At 38.5% G+C, this 23,803-nt stretch overlaps 1 protein-coding gene across 1 annotated transcript in view; it reads left to right on the plus strand.

The window, feature by feature from the left end:
• Positions 1-23,803, plus strand: part of BRINP3 (BMP/retinoic acid inducible neural specific 3) — a 199,066-nt gene that overhangs the window by 86,601 nt on the left and 88,662 nt on the right. The window contains exon 3 of the mRNA XM_059478341.1: positions 22,084-22,274. Within this exon, the coding sequence (XP_059334324.1) occupies positions 22,084-22,274 (191 nt within the window). The remainder of the gene's footprint in view (positions 1-22,083; positions 22,275-23,803) is intronic.

The following is a 23,803-nucleotide window of genomic DNA, read 5'->3' on the forward strand; positions in this document are numbered from 1 at the left end:
TCTATCAAGCATAGAAACAGGGGAATGACACTCGGAGCACTTGGAGGAGGGCGAATGCTCTCCGCTGATTTCTGCTGTAAATTGGGCACTGGGGACAAAGGACAGAAGTTCCACTGAAGTGTGACAGAGGGTAACGTTTGCCACCATGTGTCACCACTGCACTCAGGGAATGCAGGGCGATGAACTGCAAGAGGCACCAGTTTTAGAAATTTATCTGCAGCCACTTTCTCCTGCAGAGCAAAACAACAATAAATAGGAAAAGGCTGAAGGCAAAGAATGATGTCTCTCTCATTTCAGCTTCAAACAAACCTAGTTGTGTATCTTCCTCTTCACTCCTCTCTGTAGCCTCTGCACAAGATCTGGAAGACTGAGTAAGTTTAAATATTTTTGTGAACAGATCCACTGACAAAGGACAGGGTTTGAATTTCTAATTTTAATAACAGACATGAAGATAATATTTAATAACAGACATGAAGCAATTATGTATCAGATACCCACTGATATGTAATTGCCACACCAATGGATTTTTGCTACATTAAAGTCATCCTGAATTTTTTTATTCACTCTCTAAGTTGAATTTACAGAACAATGAAATGGATGTACACACAGAACATGCAGGCAATATAATTGTGATTAGAGGTGGCCACAATCGAGTGACCATCACCATGGCCTGCAAGTTACCTCAGCTTTGCAATTTGGGGTTAATGTGACTGATGCCTTTAGACTAATGGCAGTTTGAAGGGTTTTCTTTTTCTCCTTCTCAATTTCAAAATATGTCCAGTATAATTTTACCCATTTTACATTAAATTGGATGTGCCTTTCCTTTGCCATTCAGAAGTTGTTGGACATCTTTAACTCAGAGATTATGAGTCAACAACTTTGTAAGTCCTTCCCTGAAAACAAAACCCTTGTGATGCTCTGTGTATATGTAAAAATTGGTTGTTCTATACAAAATGGAAATAGACAAAGGCAACTTTTTCTGGCTGGTAGGTTTTCTCATTGTCAGGGAGTTCCAGGGGACGTTTTGACCAAACCCTTCTCCCTTTTATCTACTTATGGTACTGCTTAAGAAGAGGTGTGAGTAGCAGTGAGAAATCCTTCCAACCACCCACAGTTCAGATTACAATACAGAAACATCCAGATTAACTGGCAATGACCTTTCTGAGTCAACATTCCTGCACTTTGAAATCTGAGCATTTCTAGTTCTACCTTTTTGCCTTTGATTCTGACCTGGTACAGCTGGAACTAAATATAGATGTGAAAGGTAAAACCCATGATCACTGCACTTCAAATGTGCCTTTCAACTTGCTTGCTAGGGGCCTTACAAATTGTGTCATACACCAGTAGTCAGTGGGCAATAATCACCTCTCCTGGGATTAATTTCTGATAAGGACACTTTCATTTGGGAATGTCTTTTATTTAACACCATAACCCTTCTTTTTGAGAGACCATTTCCTATCATTCACATATCTTGTAGATGCATATTTTATCACTTTATGGTAGTGGCACAGAGTTTGTAAAACATTATATTATAATTATTATTATATATAGAGAAAAATACTGTACTTTCACCTATCAGTACTTATTTTACTTATTAATAGCATAAATTTCAGCTACAACTCGCTGTGGTGTCTAATTTTATATAATAAACCTGGCTAATAAAAAGTACTGGGGCACTGCTAAAATATAAATAACAAAGAAGAACAAATTGTATCTGAAACCAACAAGGCTGACGTATCCAGAGGGTAATTAAAAAGTCATTAGTTAAAGTCATCTGAGGTTTTGGTTGATAAAGTAAAAATTTAACATTTGTGTACTGAAAATTGATTAACAAACGGATACACAATTTTCATCACAGAGAATCAAGCTGTTGGTTAAAATAGAATTTCTTATGTACTTCAGATTATAAAAAAGATCATCTACTATACTCTAACAGGAAAAACTGGAGGCACATCCAGTAATGAATGGGGTATGGCTTTGGCTCTTGTCCAGTTATCCATAAATTCTCGTGGATCAACAGCAATAGACAAGTGAGCCAAACCCAATGAAGCTAATTTTAGCTGGCTGAAACCAGCACCATCTGGACTTCTGGCCTTGGTAACTTTCTATTGATCCAATCCTTCCAGAATTATTGGATGCCAAATGCATAAGGAAGATTTCCAGGTTCATGGTGTGCAATGGGAAGATTCTGGTATCTCCTTTGAGGGTTTCAGATGCTGTAATTTTATTTTTTTGGGGTTTTTTTGATTGAACTTTATTTTTTGTGTATAGCGGGTAAACCTTAGTATCCATCTCTTTGCACAATTCCAGAAAATAAGTATGTGAATTCAAATTGTTTTCTCTCTGAAGCCACAGAAACAGTTTGAAGTGGGCAGATGAGCACTTTTCCCATGTGGTTCAGCTCATCTATACATCTGCTTGCTTATCCCACTTATGTTAATCCAATCAGAGGAGATTCATGCAGTGATCCCAATTAACTGGCACTCTGGGTGTAGTGTCAAGTAGATACAATGAATTATCCCCAGTACAAAATACAAGGGAAGTATTCTCTGCATTTAAACACTGAATAAACTACATAAATAATCTGCTTCTGGACATGTTGTGAACAAAAAGAATTCAAATTGATCAGACATTGATTGTGAATAATTTATTCAAATACATAGTTTTAAATCAATTTTAAGAGCAGAGAGCTAAAATAACCAGTTTAAATTATTTTTGGCTTGTGGATTTATTTTCTGTCTCTTCATTTACTTCAGTAGGCTTTGTATTGAGCTCTTGCAGAGCAGACTTACATTAGATGTCACAAAGCTTAGAGTCCACTTTACCATTTTTAATAATGGTAATTATAGTGCTAGCATTTGATATGAAAAATAATTTGCATCTACTAACTTCTTTTCTCTTTTAAAATTTCTAAATATAGTAAACATGATGCTCTAACCCCTTGAGACTTTTAGCTTTTCTGACAGGCCTTGGTTTTAATTTACTTACAGGGCAGTAGGATTGTCAGCAGAGCTCACTAATGGCATTATTTTCCTGAGTGAAGATATTTTAGTGTATCATTAAATTACATCTCTTACACATGCTACATAACCCCCAAATATACATATAGACCCTTATTTAGACCTACTACAAATTAATAAATAGGTCCTTTTAGATATTTTTTTAAGTGACCGTGTCTATTCAGGATGAGAACATTTCAGCCTCTTGTTTTTCATCAGTATCAGTGAGGCTGGAATCCTAAGGCTCAAAATCTTCTTGCACAACATCACAACATCAATGTCCTGAGTATGTTTATTAGACACTTGATAAACCCAGAAAGTTGCTTTCCTTTGATGTTGGTATAAACACCAACTTCTGCCTTATTATTGAAGACACCTCCCAGGGCGAGGCCTCCAGTGGCTCATGGCAAATTTGCATAACTCCAGCAGGTGCAGAACAAACGTTCTTCACTCCTCATTCCCCTGCCACTTCTGAACTAATCATTGTTTACCTCATTAGTCATGCTTCCAAACTTTTATTTAGAAGAATACTGCTTTATTGGAGCTGTTGAGAGGATTTTGAAGGCTCTTCCCTGTAAAGATGCCTTGGGGAGAAATTAGATGTTCAAATGTCTGGGTATAGATTAAAACAAAGGTGAGCATTTACAATTTTTTAAGCCTATTTTTGATTGTCTTTAATCAATTAAGTCAGAAGCCAGGTGGGAGATGGAAAGGTGGAAGAGAATTACTGACACTTTGCATATTTACTCCTTACTGAAGCAGATGCTGAATTTAGAAGACCAGATTCTACCTTAAATTAAAACTACTTTATCTTTAATTTTAATAGTTCTCTTTGGCACATTTTCAATGCTTAGAATTTCCAGAGGGGTGACTTTCTATAGAATGCTTCTACTCTTTGATTTATCTTGATTAAGGTAAGATATGGGCAAACGAATCCCTCTCAGGTAATAACAAGTTTATTGTTTTGTGATTCTTTGCATAGGACTGCTGTGCTTCCAATTCTTCCATTGCTTCTGTTTGTGTTATATAGAAAGAGAAATTAAAAGTCAACTCATCCGTCCATCCATCCATCCATCCATCCATCCATCCATCCATCCATCCATCCCCATCTGCACCTTCCTAAAAATGTCCAAGGCATGTCCTACTTGCCTGTTAAACTAAATATACTTGAATCTTGTCAACTTTGGTTACTGGCACATTTTTAGTAGTTATTGATACATGGCTTAGATCCTCCTCTGGTGCCATGGTTATTACTTTGCTTTACAGGCCATCTTCTTGTGTTATTTTTGGAGTGCAGCTCAGAGGCTCAAGAACATCTGCACAGAGATACAAATAATTACCGCTGGAGCATCCCAGGGAGAACAGAAAAAATGCCTTTTAGGGGCTGCAGTGATTGCTTGAAGCTAGGGAGGCTCCATTGCTGCATGGAAGTGAAATAAGGTCCATTAAAACACAAGGGAAAAGGAACCTCTACACCACACAGATCAAAGGGCATCCCCATTAAAATTATTTTTGCAGAAAGAATGTAATGCTGGAAAACCTGTGGTGGTGTTCAGAGGGGTCCCAGGAGGAGGGAAGAGACGAGAATCTTGACTCCATGTTTCAGAAGGCTAATTTATTATTTTATGGTGTATGTTATATTAAAAGAAAATTATATATTAAAACTATACTAAAGAATAGAAGAAAGGATATAATCAGAAGGCTAGAAAGGAAAGGAATGGAATGATAATAAAATCTTGTGACTGACCAGAGTCCCAACACAGCTGGACCTATGATTGGTCATGAAGTAGAAACAACTCACATGGGCCAATCAAAGATGCACCTGTTGCATTCCACAGCAGCAGATAATTATTTTTCTTCTCTTCTGAGGCCTCTCAGTTTCTCAGGAGAAAAAATCCTGGCAAAAGGATTTTTCAGAAAATATGTCTGTTACAGAAAACCCATTTAAAATCCCATCCCATCGTGCTTTCAATAATATTTTACAGATACAGGTATTACGACTCCCATAAATGTCTCAATACTCATCATTTTCCAACTGGGAAAACTGACGCTGGAAGGGGCTGTTCTCTGTGTTTAAACAAGTGCAATTGTCAATGGCCATATGAGACTCTTAAAACACATTTTGTTCTTAAAATCCCTAAAGCTGCTTCCCAAACAACATAAGGTCAGGTACATACTGATCACTCACCTAGTTTGTATCCTGGAACACCTGCTAGAAAAAAGAAAATATTTATTCTGATGCAGTGTAAATGTGTAAGAACATAATGTACCTACATAGGGTAGGTTTAGCTCCCCATAAAAATGAGAACAAAGCTCAAACAGAGATGCCAGCTCTTGTCCACTACACATTTGGACAAACCATCTGCATTCCAGTTGTTGGCTGAACAAATAGAAAAAGTTATTTTGATTAAAAAAGCCTGAAGATTATTTAAGGTGAATAGAGTCTTAAAACAGGATTTCAGCTCCCCAAGATGTTATCATCAAAGGCAGGGTGTTCCTGGAATCTTCAGCATATCTCTGGAGGTTTCACATTTCCTCTTGTACAGGTCACTTGTAATCCTTGCAAATGTTTGATGGGAGGTCAATCCCCTCTGCTTCCAGCATGGTGGGAATCCTGCTGCTGGGGATCACAGCATTCCCAAAATGAGAGCAGAACTCTGGGAAGGCTCTGCCCCTCACTGGGGGCTGCTGCTGCTTATCCATTCCCACTTGTGCTCTCTCCTGGCAGCACATTCCAGCTGTGCCAGGGTCCCCTGGAAGAGCTGCTGGTCCCCCTATCCAGCTGCCAGGGCAGTGACCATCCCTGAGCTCAGGCACAGCTGAAAATGCTACAAAATGCAGTTTACAACAGACCCATAGAAAGCCTGGAAATGCTGCTTCCTGATAAACAGCTCTCCAGTTTGAAAGAGATATTTTTCCTTCTCTTTTCCTTCCCTCTGAGGACATCAGCTTCTAAAGAGTCACCTGTTCTCAGCTCGTTCACCCGAAATAATCCTCTATAAGGATTAATCCTTATGGGTTTTACAATGAGGCTTTTTTTTCAGGAGTTGCATGGTTGCTATGAGCTGCCAGAGAGCACTTTAGTCTGCAGCAGTGATGTAAACAAAATTAGCACTTTGCATGGTCAAGCAGTGACTGAAAAATGCAGTAGAAGATGCAACAACATAATGCAAATAGGAGCTGAAGGAGAAAAACACTCCATGTTTTCATTGCAAAATTAAGTTTTGTTCTGTGAGGTTTCCCTCAAATCCCACAAAAATACCTGTTGGCTGTCATGGGCAGGACTCACTTCTCCTCCTCCTGCAACCTCAAACACAAAGAATCCCATGGTTTCAGGGATGAGTAGCAATTTGTTTACAAGCACTGCTATTTGTATGGATATATGTAATTTCTTTTCCTCCTCTTCCTGGGTGTGAGATGAAATGATAAATCAGAATCTTAATAATAACTGAAATGGTTCAAATAAACCTGGAACTTAATAGTAATAAGAAGTTATACATATCTGCACTTTTCCTTATTTTTAATCCCATGAGGATAAAATTTCACATTGTAAAATTTTCAATTGCCCAACTTCTCTGTAATTAAAATGACATCTCCTTGGTGTCTCTGAGTCAAAATGTGTCAGCTTTAGAAAAATACCAGCCTAAATAAAATTAGAATTGATTAAAAGATAATCTTGAAATAATTTTAAAATCACAGAAACAAAACATTTTATCTAAGCACGGTAAACCCACTGAAATGTTGAAACAGGCAGCTTCTACTGCATATTTGACATTTTCAGTGAAAATAACATTCTTGACTACAGCTCCACTCTGGCATTTCAGAATAATTCCCCTTGCATCCTGTGCCTTCCACGACATGACTGATCCTTTATGAAACATAGCAATTATAATCAGCACTTAATAATTTCTATTATTTCATGTTCTTGTATCAACTTGTAGCAAACCCACATTGCATAAAATATAATTAAACCCAATTCTTTTGCTGACAGTCCCTTATTTTTCTACGTTCCTCTACTTTTCAGGAGCTATTGAGTTGAGAGAGCACAATAATTTTGAATATTATTAATTTGTGGATTGGGACTTGCCAACAGACCAATACTTTCCTATGCATGTACAGGCACTGGGACACAGCTCTTGTTCAGCCTTCTTTGCCCCAAATAAAGTTTGTTTTTCCTAAGTGAGCAATTGTTCACCTCCTGTTTCTGAATAACATTCTATATGTTATTGAAAGTCTTATGTTCTCCAAGAAGATCCAACTGTGCAACCTTTCCTACTAAGGAATTTCTTATACCTTTTTTATCTGTTTGTTTTTTTGAAAATGATTTAAACAGTTATTTTATTTTTTATTTTACTTTATAATTTGTTTTATATTTTATTTTTTCCTTTATTATATTTTAATTTTATTTCTTTGGTGTATGATTGGCATCTTAGCAGCCCTCTGGAAAGTGATAGAACTAATTTTTTTATTGTCACATATAAAACCTTCTTGTTTTATATTAGAATTTTTAGAGATTGCAGATTTGGATTTCCAAAAAATAATTAGGTGGACTTTTTGGAAATGTGCAATTCGTGTATGCAGAATGCTGCAAAAATTCGACTAGAAAACCGAAATTTGCATGGTTAATATTTTATATTTTTATGTTATTTTCGCATAAGGAAAGTTGTACTTAACTATTAACCAGAATAGAGATTAAAAATTACAGTGCAAGTGGAAAATATTTGATTTATAACAACTTTTAACTTTTCTTTCGTTCAGTAAAATAATTTTAATGTGACATGGATATAAGATGTGGAGGATATTTTTCTCCTGTAATTTCCTTCAATTTCAAAAATTTCATTAGTTATCACAAGATGCAGCAATACCACATAGAACATAGAACAGCTTACAACAAAACCAACCATTTTAATAACAAAAAAGGCTCGGATTGCTGCAACTCTTTTTATTTCGTTTCAAGGAAAAATCAGTGAGGAAATGAAATCACCTGCTGTCCCAATTAGCATTTAAATAGTCCCTATTTGGCAGCGAATTTCGTGTGCTTATTTAAGTTAAAGAGGTGAAGAAAGCGTTTGTTCTTATCTGTGCAGCTGTTGCTGGGTCAAGTTTTCTCTTGAAAGGGTGCAGGGATTCATGGCTCTGTCAGAATTGTTGGATCCAAGACCACTTCCTAATTCTTCATATCAAGGGCATTTTTGGTGTTAGCCAGATTCAGAGCAGAATATCCCTGTTTTTTCCTTTTGCTTTAATTTCCTTAGAAAACAATTTAAAAAAAAAAAGAGAAAAAGGCTCAAGATTGCTCCCAGAGAGGCAGCAGTGTGTGTATATTCATACATATGTATATACACACACACACATATATATGTATATATGCGTATATATTTATACATATACATACATGCCTACATAAATATATGTATGTATAAATATATATAAAACAAGGCTCTGTGTAACATGCCTCACTTCCAAGAGTAGATCTCACTTGTGGGAGAGGAAGAATTATAGAATTATCACCACTCTGAGGTTGATGCCTAAAGAGGCTGACCTGGAACAGAGGCTAGACAGAGTTAAAGAATAAAGTAGGGATTTATTAAAAGGCATTCACAGGATGCACCTTGGGCAGCACAAGAGCCTGGCTGTGGCTACACCCTAGATGGATGACTGGTCACAAGTTTATAAGTTTGGGGATTTTTTAAAATTTTATAAGTTTATATTTTCTTAAACACTTTTATAAGTTTTGGTCCATTTCCACATTGGGGTTAATTGTCCAATTACATCTCCAGTTTATGCAGTCCCATCCTCCCAGTTTGCTCTCCTCAATTTGCTGTTGTTTATATTTTTTGGGCCTGAAGCTGCAATGGTGTCCTTGGCTCTGGGGCTGGAAAAGGATTGTTTTATCTAACTAAACTGTGAGGAGAACTTGCTAACACTTTATATGAAGTTCAGAGTTATATAATAATGCAGTACAGAATCTGGAAAATATGAAGGGTAAAACTTAAGGCATCAAGGTGACTCCGTGGCAAGGGGAGTCCAACATCAACATCAGAGGTTTATGTCCAAAAAGGAGACAGAGGAGTCCTTTTTGGCTTTATTGGAATACAGGGAGAGGCCATGGGGCATTCCCCTAGGGTCTCTCCAATTTTTGGAGGATGCAGCTTCCTTTTTATCTCAATTTCCTGGCCACAATTCCCTTCTCTCTTTCCCCATTGGGTGAGGTACTTGAAAGGTTCAGACTTCCCAGAACACCTGATACCAAAGATTCCTCTCTAATGTATAACCCTCCCTTTTAATTTTTAATTCTTATGGAATTTAGGGGTTTTTCTTATCTATCGTTTCTTACATCTTTCAATGTCTAATTTTGTTTATCAGCAAACCTAAAGTTTATTTGTAAAACAAATATCTTCTTCCATCCATCAATCAGTGGAACCCTTCCATTGTTTCTTTTATCTGCCAGTGCTGGTTTTATCTACTAGCACACCCACAGCTTGTTTGTAAAGACAAATCCACTATTCCTCTCATACAGGACAAGTCAAGGTACTAGCAGCAAAAAGTGAGCATTTCTCTCTGTAAAAGGAAATTTCCAACCATCCTGTCTCTTTTTCCCACTGCTTACATGCAGTGAGACAGGAAGAGTAGACCCCAGTTTCTGCAGTTTCTGCCTTGTTTTCTGTGAGACTGTTTATGAATGTGCTGATTAGCTTGCTCCTGCAATATTTTGATATATTTCCCCCAGAAAGTGAAGTTGGGGGTCCCTTCACTCTGGTCACTGCCAAGTATCAGATAGCAAAAATTCCTGTTTTCTTACACCTTAAACTGAATTCAAGCTGGCAGTTCAAAGGGCAAGATCTCATAACTGTTCAAATCAGCAGATTTGTCTTGTGCTCTACCATTGCCCGTAAGTATAAATGACCTCATGTATTCTCACACCTTTCATTTAATGGAACATATTCTTATTACTCATAAAATACTGGACTATATTTAACACTTGATCTCCATTCAGGGAAAGCAAGAGGTACACTGGTGTTTTTTCCTGGCAGCATTGCAGAGCTGCTGAGTGCTCCAACCAAACAAAAATCATCTTGGCCGAGACATTAAGAGCAAATGTTAAATTTATTCTGGCCAAAACTGAATCCCTGGTAATTGCTCAGCATTGTTCCTTACCCAAAAATGTTGGAGAATAAACACCATCACGTCTGTTTGGCATATGGATTGGGAAGTCAGTTAATCTTGGGTTTATTTCTAGATCTTTATGTTTCATTCTGTTTCTTCCTAAGGAAGCTTCCTAGGAACAACCTGCAATGTTCATGTAGGCCTTCATAATCCTGAGCCTGAGGCAGAACAGCAGCCAGGACAATGTGGTCCAGAGCACAGTTGCTATACTGTGACAAATAATTTGAAATTATTGACTAATCAACCTCAAACTGAAATATACCTAGAAAATAAGCAATAATCTTTATGCTAATTTTAGTTAAATTATTCTGCCTCTTCTTAATTTCAACCAGCCTGCATATCTTATGCTGCTCTCAAATATGTTAACACTCATGTTCCATGAAAAAAAATGAAGAGAAAGGCAGAGTAACCCTGCCCATAGTTGATGTTTGGGAGTGTATGTCATGTACTGCTCCTCTTGGCTGTAAAATATGTCCCTGGTCTGCAGTTCTTGTCCCAGCCTCTGCTGGGTGCCCAAAGTCTCAGTCCCTCCCACTCTGTGTCAGGACTTGTGGTTTTATAACTAAAATCTACAGTGTAAATGATAACTACATGGCATTATTAATACTATTTTATCTCCCTCTGCTGTTTATATCCCATTTGAAATTTTCCAAAATCACCTTTATTTTTCACTCTAAGACCTCTTCTACAAAGGTGCTGGGAGTGATAATGAAATGAATTCAGAGGCACAGAAATTTTATAGTAATGCATTTTCAATACAAATATTTTACAATACTAAATATGTACAGCGTCATTCTATTTACAGCTTCTTTAAAAAGCTTATATTTTCACTCTGTAGAGGGGTTAAGTAATTTTCTCAGAATTTTTAATGTAGGGTGAGCTTCAGAATAGGTCTAGTTGCATACAGAATGTTAACTCTCTAATGGATGTACTACAGGGTGATGCACCCAGTTTTGTATGATTCCCAGAGACCTGAAGGGTTTATTTCCCTGTTTGTTTCCCCACCTTGTGCAATTTCCACATCCCTACCACTCAGGAAGGACTGAAAGATGAACCAGAAGGCTTGCACAGGTTGGGGTTCTGTGACCCTCATGGATTCCACAAAGTGGAGTGCAAGGTCCTGCACCTGGGCCAGGGCAATCCCAAATTACCAACAGAGAGGGACTGAGAGCAGCCCTGGGAGAAGGACTTGGAGATGCTGGCCGAGAAAAAAATTCCCCATGAGCTGGTCCTGAGTGCTCTCAGCCCAGAAACCAGCAGAGCCCAGGGCTCATCCAGAGCACTGTGACCACCAGGTCAAGGAAAGTGATTCTCCTCCTCTGCTCTGCTCTTGTGAAACCCCACCTGGGGTTTTATGTCTAGTCTTGAAGTCCTCAATGTAAGAAGGATGTGGAAATGTTGGAGCAAGTCCAGAGGAGCCATGACGGGCTCTGGAGCACCTCCCCTATGGATCCAGGCTGGGAGAGCTGGGAATGTTCAGCCTTCAGCAGAGAAGGTTGTGTGGAGACCCCACAGAACCTTCCAGGGTCTGCAGGGGCTGCAGGGAACTGGAGAGGGACAACTCATCAGGAACTGGAGGGACAGGGCCGGGGAGAACGGCTTCAAACTGACAGAGAGCAAGTTTAGATTAGATATTAAGAAGAAATCCTTTCCTGTGAGTGTGGTAAAGCACTGGAATGGGTTGTCCAGAGAAGCTGTGGCTGCCTCTGGATCCCTGGCAGTGTCCAAGGCCAGGCTGGACAGGGCTTGGAGCAATATGGGGCAGTGGAAAGTGTCCCTGCCCATGGCAGGGGTGGCACTGGATGGGCTTTGAGGTCCCTTCCAACCCAAACCATTCCATGAATCTGTGATTCTATAAAGTAAGACAAATACAGGTTTTTTTCTTTCACAGAACACATTTAACATTTCACTGTTCCTGTTGCAGAAATTCTTAAGTGAACTCCCATTAAATGCTTTCATTCAGTTAAGAGCACTAGGAAGCTCTGTGTTTATAATCTGGAATTATATGGACAATTTTCTTGCCCTGATTCTCTGTTTAGCTCACCAGTGCAATTCCACTGCTTCTTTAGAGATAGTTGCAATTTAGTCCACTGGAAAAAAGAAGAACACCAGGACCATTTAAAATAAACTAACATTCCAGATTTAGTTTGGAATTAATACAAATAGTTTTTCCTCACAGAGACTCATCCTTTGCTGTGGTAGAAACATTTTCATATGCTGAATAAGAAATTTTGAATTAATTTTTTGTGTGCATGTAGAGATCTGAGCATTTCCTGCTACCAGTGAAACATCACTTGCATAGGAAGAGAACATTAAATGCAAAGAAGATCATCTGCACATTCCCCCAAGAGCTAAGCCAAAACAAACAAATAAAACACCAAAGTATTTTCAGGAAATATTTGGGTTTACCTCCTACTCCTTTCAATAATTTGAATTGCTACAGACAACAATAGTGCAGATGTTATATTTCACAATATCAAGGCAACATTTATGCATGTGTTTGTGAGATTTACACTTGTGTGAAGCCAGAATCATCCCAGAGGGTTGGTAGAAACAACTGCCTTTATAAATTCAAGTGCAGGTTAAGTAACTGTCATCCATCAGTGCTGAAAATAGCACTGCTGGCATCAAACTGGAGACAAAAAGCCTCCACTTTGGAAGGATAAACTTATAAATTGAATAGAAAATGAGCCAAATAATGCACACTGTAGAAGGTTAAGTTTATACAACATTCCTCCTGGAAAAGGAACAATTCTGAATTTTATATACAGCTTCATAAATAAGGCTTTGGATCAGTATTTCTTTGAGAAAATATTAGAGACTATATATTTTTGTTTGAAGCCAAAAATTTAGGTACCATTTCCTTCTTGCAGGCAGTCAGGAGTAACATCAGCTTTTGTTTTGGATAGAAGGCAATTTGGTCTCTGTGGCACCAGGCACAAACCCATCCTGAGCATCAGTAACATCTCAAAAACAAGCAAGCAAACAGCTTCCAAAGGCTTTAATGACTCATATTCCCTGCCACACTATCCAGGTCATAAAGGTTTTTTTATTTGGCTCTGGGTACGGGGTAGAAGGAGGTCACGGCTGTTCACAGCACTGCCAGAATTCTTATCCTGGCTGTGCCTCATTTTTCAAACAAGAGCTAAGGTGAGCAAGAGCACCCCCTTGGAACTTTAAATCATTTATCACGGTGTGGGCTTGTCTGTAGGCCTCTCCATTGCCCAGTTCTGCGGATCAATTTGAAGTTCTGAAACAGAAGTAGCAAAAATGGTAATAAAAGGCATTTCAAAGACTTTGAGACTATGAGTTGTATCACATAATGATGAAGAATTTTAGCAGTTTGTGTTTCCCCTGTGATTCATCTGTGAGTATCAATCAACACTGAATCTATGAATCCTCTGCTCTATTTTCTCCAGCAGATCTTTATGCTGATTCATTCTTCATAAACTGTATTTCCATGTGTTGATTTATGCACTAAAACACTTCCACAGATTCAAATTTCTTCCTTATCTCTACAAAAAACATGGTTCAATTCTTTTTGTTTTCAGTCAGGACAAAAAGAGACTGAAGAAGAACATGATTTTCATGCTGATTTGGAAGCAGTATAAGGTGTAGCCGAATACCCAAAGTCCAGTCCCAATGAGAGTTCCAGAGACTTTTGACTGTCATTTTCTTAGGATCCATAATTTTTTTTTCCTGTACAATTAGCTACAGGGACAGGACCATAATATCAATTGGCTCTAAAGGTTAGGCAAAACCAGATTTTTGCTTCTCTTTCTAATAACTCTTCTCCTTATAGTGTCAAAAAACTCTTTTCCAAGCCAGTCTTCTCCATTTCAAAGGTTAACTGCTGTTTTAGCTATAGGCAAGATACCTTCTTCTCTGGAAGTGAAACAGCCTTTTACCCATTTACAAAGTATAAATCCATGTCTTTTCCTCACACTGAATTTCAGGCAATATTGGCTTTCATAACAGTCACAAATAAAATGAAAAAAAAAAAAAGCAAGAATTTTCCAGTCAGAGGAATTTTTTGGATTTCATTTGTCTTCTGCCAGTCTAAACAAGTGCACCATTTTATCAAATCTGTTACCTGTTTAGATAATAAATGATTCCTATGAGCTGATGTGAACTGGGAAAGAAGGATGCTTTGAGCTTGCCAGTACAAGGTGTTGGAAACTCTCTTGATATTGCCAAGGGGAGAAGGAACAATGTTCCAATCCCTCCAGGACATATGACAAACCATGAAATCAATACTTTTTGCAAGGAAAAATAAATATATAAACCAGTGAGAATGGACTATTGTAATTATTTGGATGGACAACTACTTTTGTCTCCAAATATGTCACCATCTTACCTTCAGGCTGTAAACCCAAGTTGTGATTATAATTTTTACAGGATCCCAGACTGGCTGGGGTTGGAAGGGGCCAAGTCCAAGCCCTGCAGGGTCACCAGAGCAGCTGCACAGAGTCACACCCAGGGAGGTTTGGGGTGTCTGCAGAGAAGGAGAATCCACAGCTCCTCTGGACAGCCTGAAAAGAAGATTTTCCTCATATTTGGATGGAACTTTCTGTGTTTCAGTTCATGCCTGTTACCCCTTGTCCTGTTCCTATGCACCACTGAAGGGTCTGTCCCCATCCTCTTGGCATTTACCTCTGAGTAGAGGGTACTTCCATGCTTAAAAGCACCCATGTAAAATGTACTGGTATTGCTCAACAGATCTGCTCTTTGGATTAAATCCAGATTTCTAGTTATTGGGAGAGACTTTTACTTCTGGTTCAGGCCCCTTGTGTATATCCACACATTGCATGCACTTAGAAGCACTACAGGGCAGAGCACATCTGAGAAAATGAACCCCAGAAATAGAAAAGAGGTGCAAAATCTGTTTCCTGTTTACTCAGCCTGTAGGAAACACCTCCCAAGCATCCCACTCATTTTCCGTCTCAGATGTAGCAGAGGCAAGGGTTTTACTGGGAATTATCCCTTTCCGCTCTGCTCCCTGAAATGCAGAGCTCATGAATCATTTACTTGTAATTTAACCCTTGTCTTACAAGCCTGTGCAAACTGGTGACATCTTACAAGATCATTCACCAGTTCCTCGCTCAGGTGGTTCATACAAACACTTCAGAGTTCTGAAGTGTTTTCACTCCTCCTGTACTTGCCATTTATCCATTGTGTTATTTGCAACACGTTCTTGGAAAGTGCATTTCTGCTTTATTCTGTGCTGCTTATGCCTCTGAGACAGGAGGTAAATTAGATTTAGTCATTAGGAGCTACAAAATACCTTTGTATGAATATAGGTCCAGCTGAATATGTGGATGGTGAGCTCCTGAATGAATGTTCACAAAGTTGTTGGGAAGTTAATCATGGAGTCTGGGTAAAAGGCAAACAACACCACAGGACAAGATACAGAAATAATTCCCCCTTGGATTTCATCAGGGGAGGAAATTTTTCAGTACATATGTTATAGACCCTAAATATCAATGAGACATGCACAAAAGGAAAGCCACATCCCTCCCTCTTGTGCCCCTTTTGATGCTCATGACAGGCAAGAAGTTTGAAATCATTGATGTCCCAGTAGCTGACTCAGTAATCTGACTATCAGCACTCATAAAAAAGAAATATATCTGAGTACATTCTAGGTATAATGTATGTACTTTTTGTATTAAAATTCATTAATACACTTGCACGTATTTCATATGCATAGTGCAAGAAGATAGTGAAGCTGATACTGATGGATTCTAGTTCTGGAAGTAGAATTTCAAATGCTAGGAAGCTGATAAGGCAAAAAAGGCATAGAAAGGAAAAAAATTACTAGGATAAAAAGATATTAGGATTAAAAGAAATCCTACTGATAGTGCTTTTTCACTGCAAGATAAAAGCAATAATATGGAAAAAAATGCATATGTTCAGGAAACTTTCTGTTTTGACCTTGGCAAAATGTCAGACAATTACAAGCATAAAGCTGATGAAGAAATACTTTCCATTTCATCAAGGGCAAATATGTTTAAAAGGAGCTTATTATTTCTTGAGTAGGTTTTTTTCTGATAAAACATGTAGATAATTGAAAATGTTAAGGGACACAGATGAGATGTGTTCTGTGCTATCTGCTTCTTTTCCTCCAGGGAGGTTGTTCTGTTTACTTTGCTCATATTGCAGTGTTTTTCTCTATTGTCATGTCTCCATACAAGGGTAGAGATTTTCAGGAGGCTGCTCAGCCACAATGTAACTAATTCCCTTCTTTTTCACCTTGGATAGAAAAATCAACCATAACAAGTATTTAGTAAAGATTTTGGCATATTGTCCATTGTTTAACTGATTGTAATAAGCATTGAAAGTTCTATGACCTGTGCTGGTAAGGAGAATTTTTTTCACTTGCCATCTGTGAATAATACAGTCTTGGATATTACATGATTTTAGATCTGGGTGAATCCTCTCTTTAAAAGCTTTTTTTTTTTTTTTTTTTTTTTTTCATAGCAAATATTTTATCTACTTCCTGTTTTGGAACTCCTAGCAGGTAGAAGCTTAATATAAAATGAAACTGCCTTCATCTCATCTTGGCCTTATTCAAACCATGGGCTCAGGCATTAGAAATCCTGAGGCTTTTAAAGAAGGTAGGAGGAGAAAAACACCATATATTCTCTCAATGATCTGTTCTGCCAACAGCAGAATTTGCAACTGCATGGGAAAACATTGGATTCAGGCTGCCACTGTCATTCCAGCCCCTTCAAAGCTGTCATGTTCTCACCATCCAAGAGTGAAGGTGCCTCATTTAGAAGACATTAAGGGAAAGGAACGCAGAAGAATTCTTTTGTATTAGAAATTGTATGAAGTTCATTTCCCAAGAGTGTTCTCCACATTATGCCCCAATATTATTCCGTAACATTTATGCTTACCAGTAGTAATATTGAATTATATAACACAACAAATTACTTCAAATGAGGCCTAGCATTGTTAATTTTGCTTGGGCTCTGTTTTGTGAGTGGTTGACCTTAGGTAGTTAGGAAGGTTCTATCAAACTCACAGTAAATCTCTTTATAGGCTCATTTAGTCACTGCAATGGAGGAGATCATATTTCCATTTCAAATCTCCTCACACTACCATTTTAGAGTACAATGGCATTTTAAAAATTTCCTTTATCTAGTTGTTTTATAGAGAGCTTTCCATAACTCCCCATGCCATAAGATTTAAACTGTATTTAAATGAATACAGTGATAGAAGCAAGGCTATAATTAATGTACACATTTGGAAAAAAAGCTATGGCCTGAAACTCACAAGACACATTGACAGCCCTAGGATTCCTTTCAGATCGACTTGCAATTTAAGCTTCTTTGAAGAGAAAAACTTGTCCAAAACTTGTATGATGCTTTACTAACAGGTCTTTCCTGTCAGAACACTAATGGTTTCCTGAAATTAAACATCTCTCTCAATGTCATTAATAAAAGAAATAGTGTTGAAATGACAACTGCATTTTAAAGTATGCTTCTTCTTTTCCCTTGTTGACTCTGGTCATTCTTCATGGGAGCTCCCTGGAGCAGCCAGGGATCAGATTTAGGGCAGCACATGCAAATCCATGGCTCTGATATCTGGGAAGATGGAGAGAATGCTGCCCATGCCCTGGGGCACTACTTATGATAATACATGATTCCATTATAGGCTTCATCCTAGGAGCCAGCCTGATTGATTTCCTCTTTCTTGTGCATGCCTGGGAACTCTGAGCCATCTTCCCTCTCCACAACAGGCTTTGCCTGCAGCACTGGAGAACTCCATGCAGTGAATCACCCTGGAAATAGATGGGCAGCACATCCACCTGCCATTCTCTCCTTGAGAGCACCATGGAGGCTGCTGGGCTGGGCTCTTACAGAGCAGAGGAAGAGGAAGAGTAGGAAAGGACAAACTTCTCTTAGCCCCAGTGTTTGTTCTCAGTGGAAAATCAGTTTTCTTGAGCAGCAGCCTGCATTGATGCCGAGCTATTCTATGGGAGGTGTTCTCCTGATGGATGGAACTCAGTGGCTCTGGAAGGCAGCATTTTCTCTGCTCAGAGTAAGGTTATTAACTCTGAAATCCTGAGGCTTTTAAAGAAGGTAGGAGGAAAAAACCACCATCTATTCCCTCAATGAGCTGTTCTGCCGACAGCAGAATTTGCAGCTGCATGGGAAAACGTTGGATTCAGTCTGCCACTGTAATTCCAGCCCATTCACAGCTGTCATGTTCTCATCATCCAAGAATGAAGGTGCCTTGTTATTCCATGGGAAGTGTTCTCCAGATGGATGGAACTCAGTGGCTCTGGAAAGCAGCATTTTCTCTGTTCAGAGTAAGATTATGAACTCCATCAGACCGGTTGGTGTGCCTTTGGCAATGGGCAGGATCTTGATTTTTGAAGGGGAATAATGTACATTGGGCACTAAAAAAAATGTTTAGGGCTGGAGAGTTTGTGTTAGAGAGACTGCAAGACAAACAGGTAAAGAAAGGGCTGACAAGAGAGGGTTGCAAAGTGAAATTAAGATTAAAACCATGAATTATATATGGACAGGTATATAGATAGACATATTTATGTGTCATATATAAAGGAAGATAAGGGTATGATTTTACTCAGAGTGACATTGCTAAAAAGGGAAATCAGCTCTAATTTTAGGAGCTACTAGTGACCCAGAAAGCATTTGTGAAAACCTCCTCACTCAATGTGCTAGAAATAATGCACCATAACACCTCACCCTGAACTTCATCCCAGTTCTTACCCTGCTCCTGCACTTTGCTCTCATAAATACAGCTCCTTCTGAAGTCTGAAATATTTCCTCAGCTCTGGAAGCTGCTCATCACTTCTCTCTTGTCCAAATCCAGGTGTCCCTGCTCCTTAAGACAGGCAGACACTTTTAGTGCCCTGCATCCCTATTTTATCTTCTTCTTGTCTCTCCCAGAGAGTTTAAGTCTTCATCTCTCCATATTCTAAAATATTTCATTTAAGAAAGACTCTAGCAAAATAAAAAAACTGTTTTCTAAAATCTCTAAATGCTTCAGCTCTGTCTGGGGCGCAATTATAAAACTGTCATCTTTTTAAAAGGGCTCCATCTTCCATATTCTACTCCCCCAGATTCCTCAACAGTGAATTTCAAAGGATGATTACTTGCTACACTAATAAATGTTCCCATTGGTACATTCTGAACCAAAAAAAAAATAACTAAAGACAAAACTTTTACAAAAGCATTTGCCTACTCTAAGCCTACAGCAAAAAAGAAATCCTTCTGTAGCAAAAAACTGTGGAAGGAACTCAAATTTGTTTAAGCCAAGCAAGTTTCTCTCAGTGCCAGAATAACCCAGTCCCTGGATTCAGTAAATAAATGATTTGTAGTAGGTCAGGGCAACCTCAACTTGGAAATTCATCTGAATTTGTTCTGGATATGGCCATTGATTCCAGTTTAACTCTTCCAAGAAAGGATTTTCTGCTTGTGGAGAAGGGCTGTGGGACATAATTTCTGAGTCCACTGTTGACAGAGAGACACCAAGGAGGGCAGTGGGCTCAGCCCAAGGTTAAGAGGGGATTCAGACAAGAGCTGTAATTACTTGCACAGAATGTACCTAATATTTAGAAAAAATTTCAGTTGCCCAGCATGCATTAAGAGCTCTAAAAATTGGACACTGGAATTGGCAATATTCAAACTGAAAATAGAATGCACCCTCTGTAGTTAAATGCCACAACAGATTGCAGAGGATTTCTGAGAAATCCTCAGAATTTAAATCAAGATGTAGATGTTTTTCTGGGGGACAGTTTCTTCCCAGTCCCAAAGGTGTGACACAAGAGGCATTTGGTGGGATTCACCAAAAAGGGGGCAGATTGAGGGGATTAGGATGGTCTTCTCTGTCCTTAAATACTCACAATGAAAATCATATCAAGGGTGGCAGAAAACTGTCTTTTATAAGAATTGTATCTTTTCTGTTTATATTGTGTTTGAACCTCAGCTCATATAGAGAGCTTAGAACAAAAGGTTTCCTCAACGCATAAAATAAATATTTTACAACATAAAACTTGTAATATTTTCTTAGTGCCAAAGCAAGTCTGTCTTTCTGGTCTGTTCAGGAACTACAGTTAACCAATATTTTCTTATGTATTCAAATGAAAAATATGACCAGAAAGCAGAGAATTTAAACAACAAAAAAATAGATTTTTTTTTGTAATTGATTTATTTTTTGGTGGTTTGGTTTGTTTTTTCAGTTGAAAATTACATTTACAGTGCAGGGTAATTCACTGTTTTTAGAGTCTGCATGAATGTGATCAATATACACAATGAGGACTTCACTTTACAGGCAAAAAATATTTGTGTGTAATATTTTCATTTCTCCCTACTCATTTATAGTAGTTCCATAAAAGCTGCAAATAGAAGTTATAGGTTTTCTAGTTTCCTAACAGGAAAGGAAAGTTGTGAGAGAAAACTTCAAGACCTGACAACTAAGAAAATCCCCTATCAGAAACCAATTCTCAAATACCAATTTAGCACACTGGTGATGTGTAGAGTCTTTAAGAACTATGGGGTCTTGCTTAACCTCATGCCCTTGACTGGTAAATCACATTCAGTTTCAGTTAAGTTACAGAAATCTCTCCCTACCATCATTCTTCATTTGTTTTTGATTAAAAAATGGCATCTGCCAGAATGTGTCTGAGAGGAAAGGCAGTTTGGATCTGGGAGAGGAAGAGAAGGATGCTGGAAAGCAGAAGGGCTACACAAAAATGTATTTATCTGAGTTCTGCTGCTAACTGTGGACTTAAAAGTATTAAAAAATCCCACTGTTGAGTATGTGTTACAGCCCTGGTCATTCAGCTGCTGGCACCCCTTGGTTTCTGGCATCCCTCAATTTTTTTTTCTGCATCTTTGATTCCTGCTTTTGAGTTAATTTTGTACCTGAGTGTTTCTCTCTATTTACATGGGACCTTCAGCAGGACATTGCAAGGTCACTAAGCTCTTTGCTTTTCCACAATCTTGTCTAAGAGGAATCCTAATTGATGTTGCTCTACAAAAGACTCAACAAAGTGGTGGCTGAGTCCTCAGGTGCCTTGCACTTAATTCCCAGAGTCTGTACCCAAAACTGCTTTTTCTGTATCTGGGAGAAGCTGAGTTACTGCCAAGGCTGCCTGTCCTGTCTAGATTTGAGGACAATGAGTCCTTCTCACTAATAGCTCTATCTGGTATCTTAATTGGCAAGTAAATTAATAAAAGATGTGTTTATTGCTGTGCAATGAGCTTGTTTGTTTTCCCTGCTGTCATTGATTTACTTTGGAGAGGGGAAGGAGGCAAGTCTTTGAATTCACTTGTATCCCTCTTACAATTGAAACATCATCACTTTTTAGGAATCAGTCTTTCTGTCTGTGTATTTTCTCAAAATGGAGGCCAGAAGTATAGTAAACTAGAATTATCACAGTAAGGTCAAATGTGGTGTGACAGTGTTTCTTTAGGTTATCCAATTTATGTACCTAAGTGACTTAACATCAAAAGGCAAAGAAGATGGGCTCTTTCTCGTTATGATTTTAAAATTTACCTTGTTCTAACAAAAATACTTGTTGCATCAGGTCCATAATTGGGGAAATCATTGCTTTAATTTCAGTTTCTACCAAATTTGGTTGTTTTAGAGCTATATTCACATCAGAGGTCACACAAAACCAACAGGAGCAGCAGCAACCTAAGTGGCTTCGTTTTTATTTATTTCTTCCCCAACAATTATTTTATTATGGACTACTTTCCCTACTTCTAATAAATAATCCTCGTTGCTTGTCCTGTCTATAGCACATGACAGAGTATCACTGTCAAGGCCCGTTGTAATTCCCAGCGAGTCGCCCCCAGCTACCCGGCAGAGCAGAGTCGTTTGCAAATGAAGGACATTTGTCTGAATGACACATTTCTGAATGAGAACTACTTTGTTTTTGCAGAGAGTTTGGCCGCTGGAAAGTAAACAATCTTGCTGTGGAAAGAAGAAATTTCCTTGGCTCCCCACTGCCACTGGCCCCCGAGTTCTTCCGTAACATAAGGCTGCTGGGACGGCGCCCGACCCTTCAGCAGATCACAGAAAACCTGATCAAGAAATATGGGACACATTTCCTGCTCTCAGCTACCCTGGGAGGTAGGGTTAATTATTGGGAATGGTGGGGGTGAGCTTGGTGGGAGTTGACTAAAAGTGCTGGTCACAACTCTTCCTCCTCCAAGCCGCCAGAATGGGCAATGCTCGCTGTGGAAGCAGATTTTGCTCACTCTTGGCTGTCCTTCTCTTTATTGGTGCTGGGTGTAGAATTTGGTGCAGAAAAAGAGAAGAAATCCAGTTGCTAAGATGGAGGTACCTTACTTGAGCTCCATTTCTTTTGGGGGTCTCTCTCTGCACTGAAGTAATTAAGAAGAGTGACTTATTTTTTCTGTAAGTGGTCCTTGTAACAATTAACATAACAACAGCTTACAGAAATATCTGGGTCCATTGCAGTCCTGCAGAAATGGAGCCAGAAAACCAGTAGCAAGTATTTCCAACAAATCTTTTAATTTATGGGACTTTTAAACTACTTTGTCCATTGGAAAAGTATATTGTCATGCTGCCCTTTTTAGAATTAGTCTTCACTTAACCAGTGGGACTGCATTTTCAAAATGGGATGATGAGGCTTTGCCATGTCATTCCCATTAACTTAATGGAATCTGCATCTTTCAGTCCCCCCAGACTAATCTGGAAAGGGTAGCCCCATGGATAATTGGGATCCAGTCACCAGATGGATTGAAGAAATCCAGTGAAGAGGCCTAATGTTCAAGGGAGAGCCTAAATTGTTCCGAATGAAAGATAATTACTACCTGTGATTACCCATCCAGGCATTACACAATGAACTGACATTTTAGAAATGCAGCTCTATCCCATCGTGGGTGATAATATTAAAGATAATTCTGGTGATTGAGTGTCCTTCCAGCAGGACAGGCTTGTCGAAATCCTTTATTCACCTGAGGAATGGTTCTTTTTAATACATTTCATAACTGAATCCTAGCCATTTGTAAAGGAAATGAGAGCCCTCCTAGTCTCTCTTGGCTGATAGCTGAGATCTGTAACAACCCAAATGGCTCACAGAGGCTTTCTTTTGAAGGAGACCATTGGAGAAACAAGAGGAATTTCTGTCTTGCTCTAGTTATTTTTAAAAATTAAGAACTAATTTCTATCATTATTTTGGGAACTAGTACCTCTGTGGCTTTACCACAAGAATTTGAAGAACAATTTATGTGTGTTGACCAGCAATTTATAACAGAAATCCCTGAAGTTTTTACATTACTTTGAATATTTTTCTATGCAAATAGACACATTTTATAAATGACTGATTTCTTGAGTATAGAACACATGGCACATTTGAATAGGAAAACTAAATGCTGAAGAGAAAGAAAATGTTCCTTAAAATATAAAGCATAAGAACTAAAGCTTTGGCTGCAGCATGCATCCCACTTCAAGGATTATCCAATGGTAAAAATTATTTTTCAATATTGCTACCTATCGGCTAATTATTACCTAATGTAAATAGCAGTAGCTCCTCAGTCATGTGATGAAACTCATTGATAAGGTGAAACTGGATCTAGCAGCTCTCAGAAAACATTCTGACATGACCACAGCAGATCTTTACATTCAAAGCAGCA

This window comes from Ammospiza nelsoni, chromosome 9 (genome assembly GCF_027579445.1).
Source record: "Ammospiza nelsoni isolate bAmmNel1 chromosome 9, bAmmNel1.pri, whole genome shotgun sequence".
Taxonomy (NCBI): domain Eukaryota; kingdom Metazoa; phylum Chordata; class Aves; order Passeriformes; family Passerellidae; genus Ammospiza; species Ammospiza nelsoni.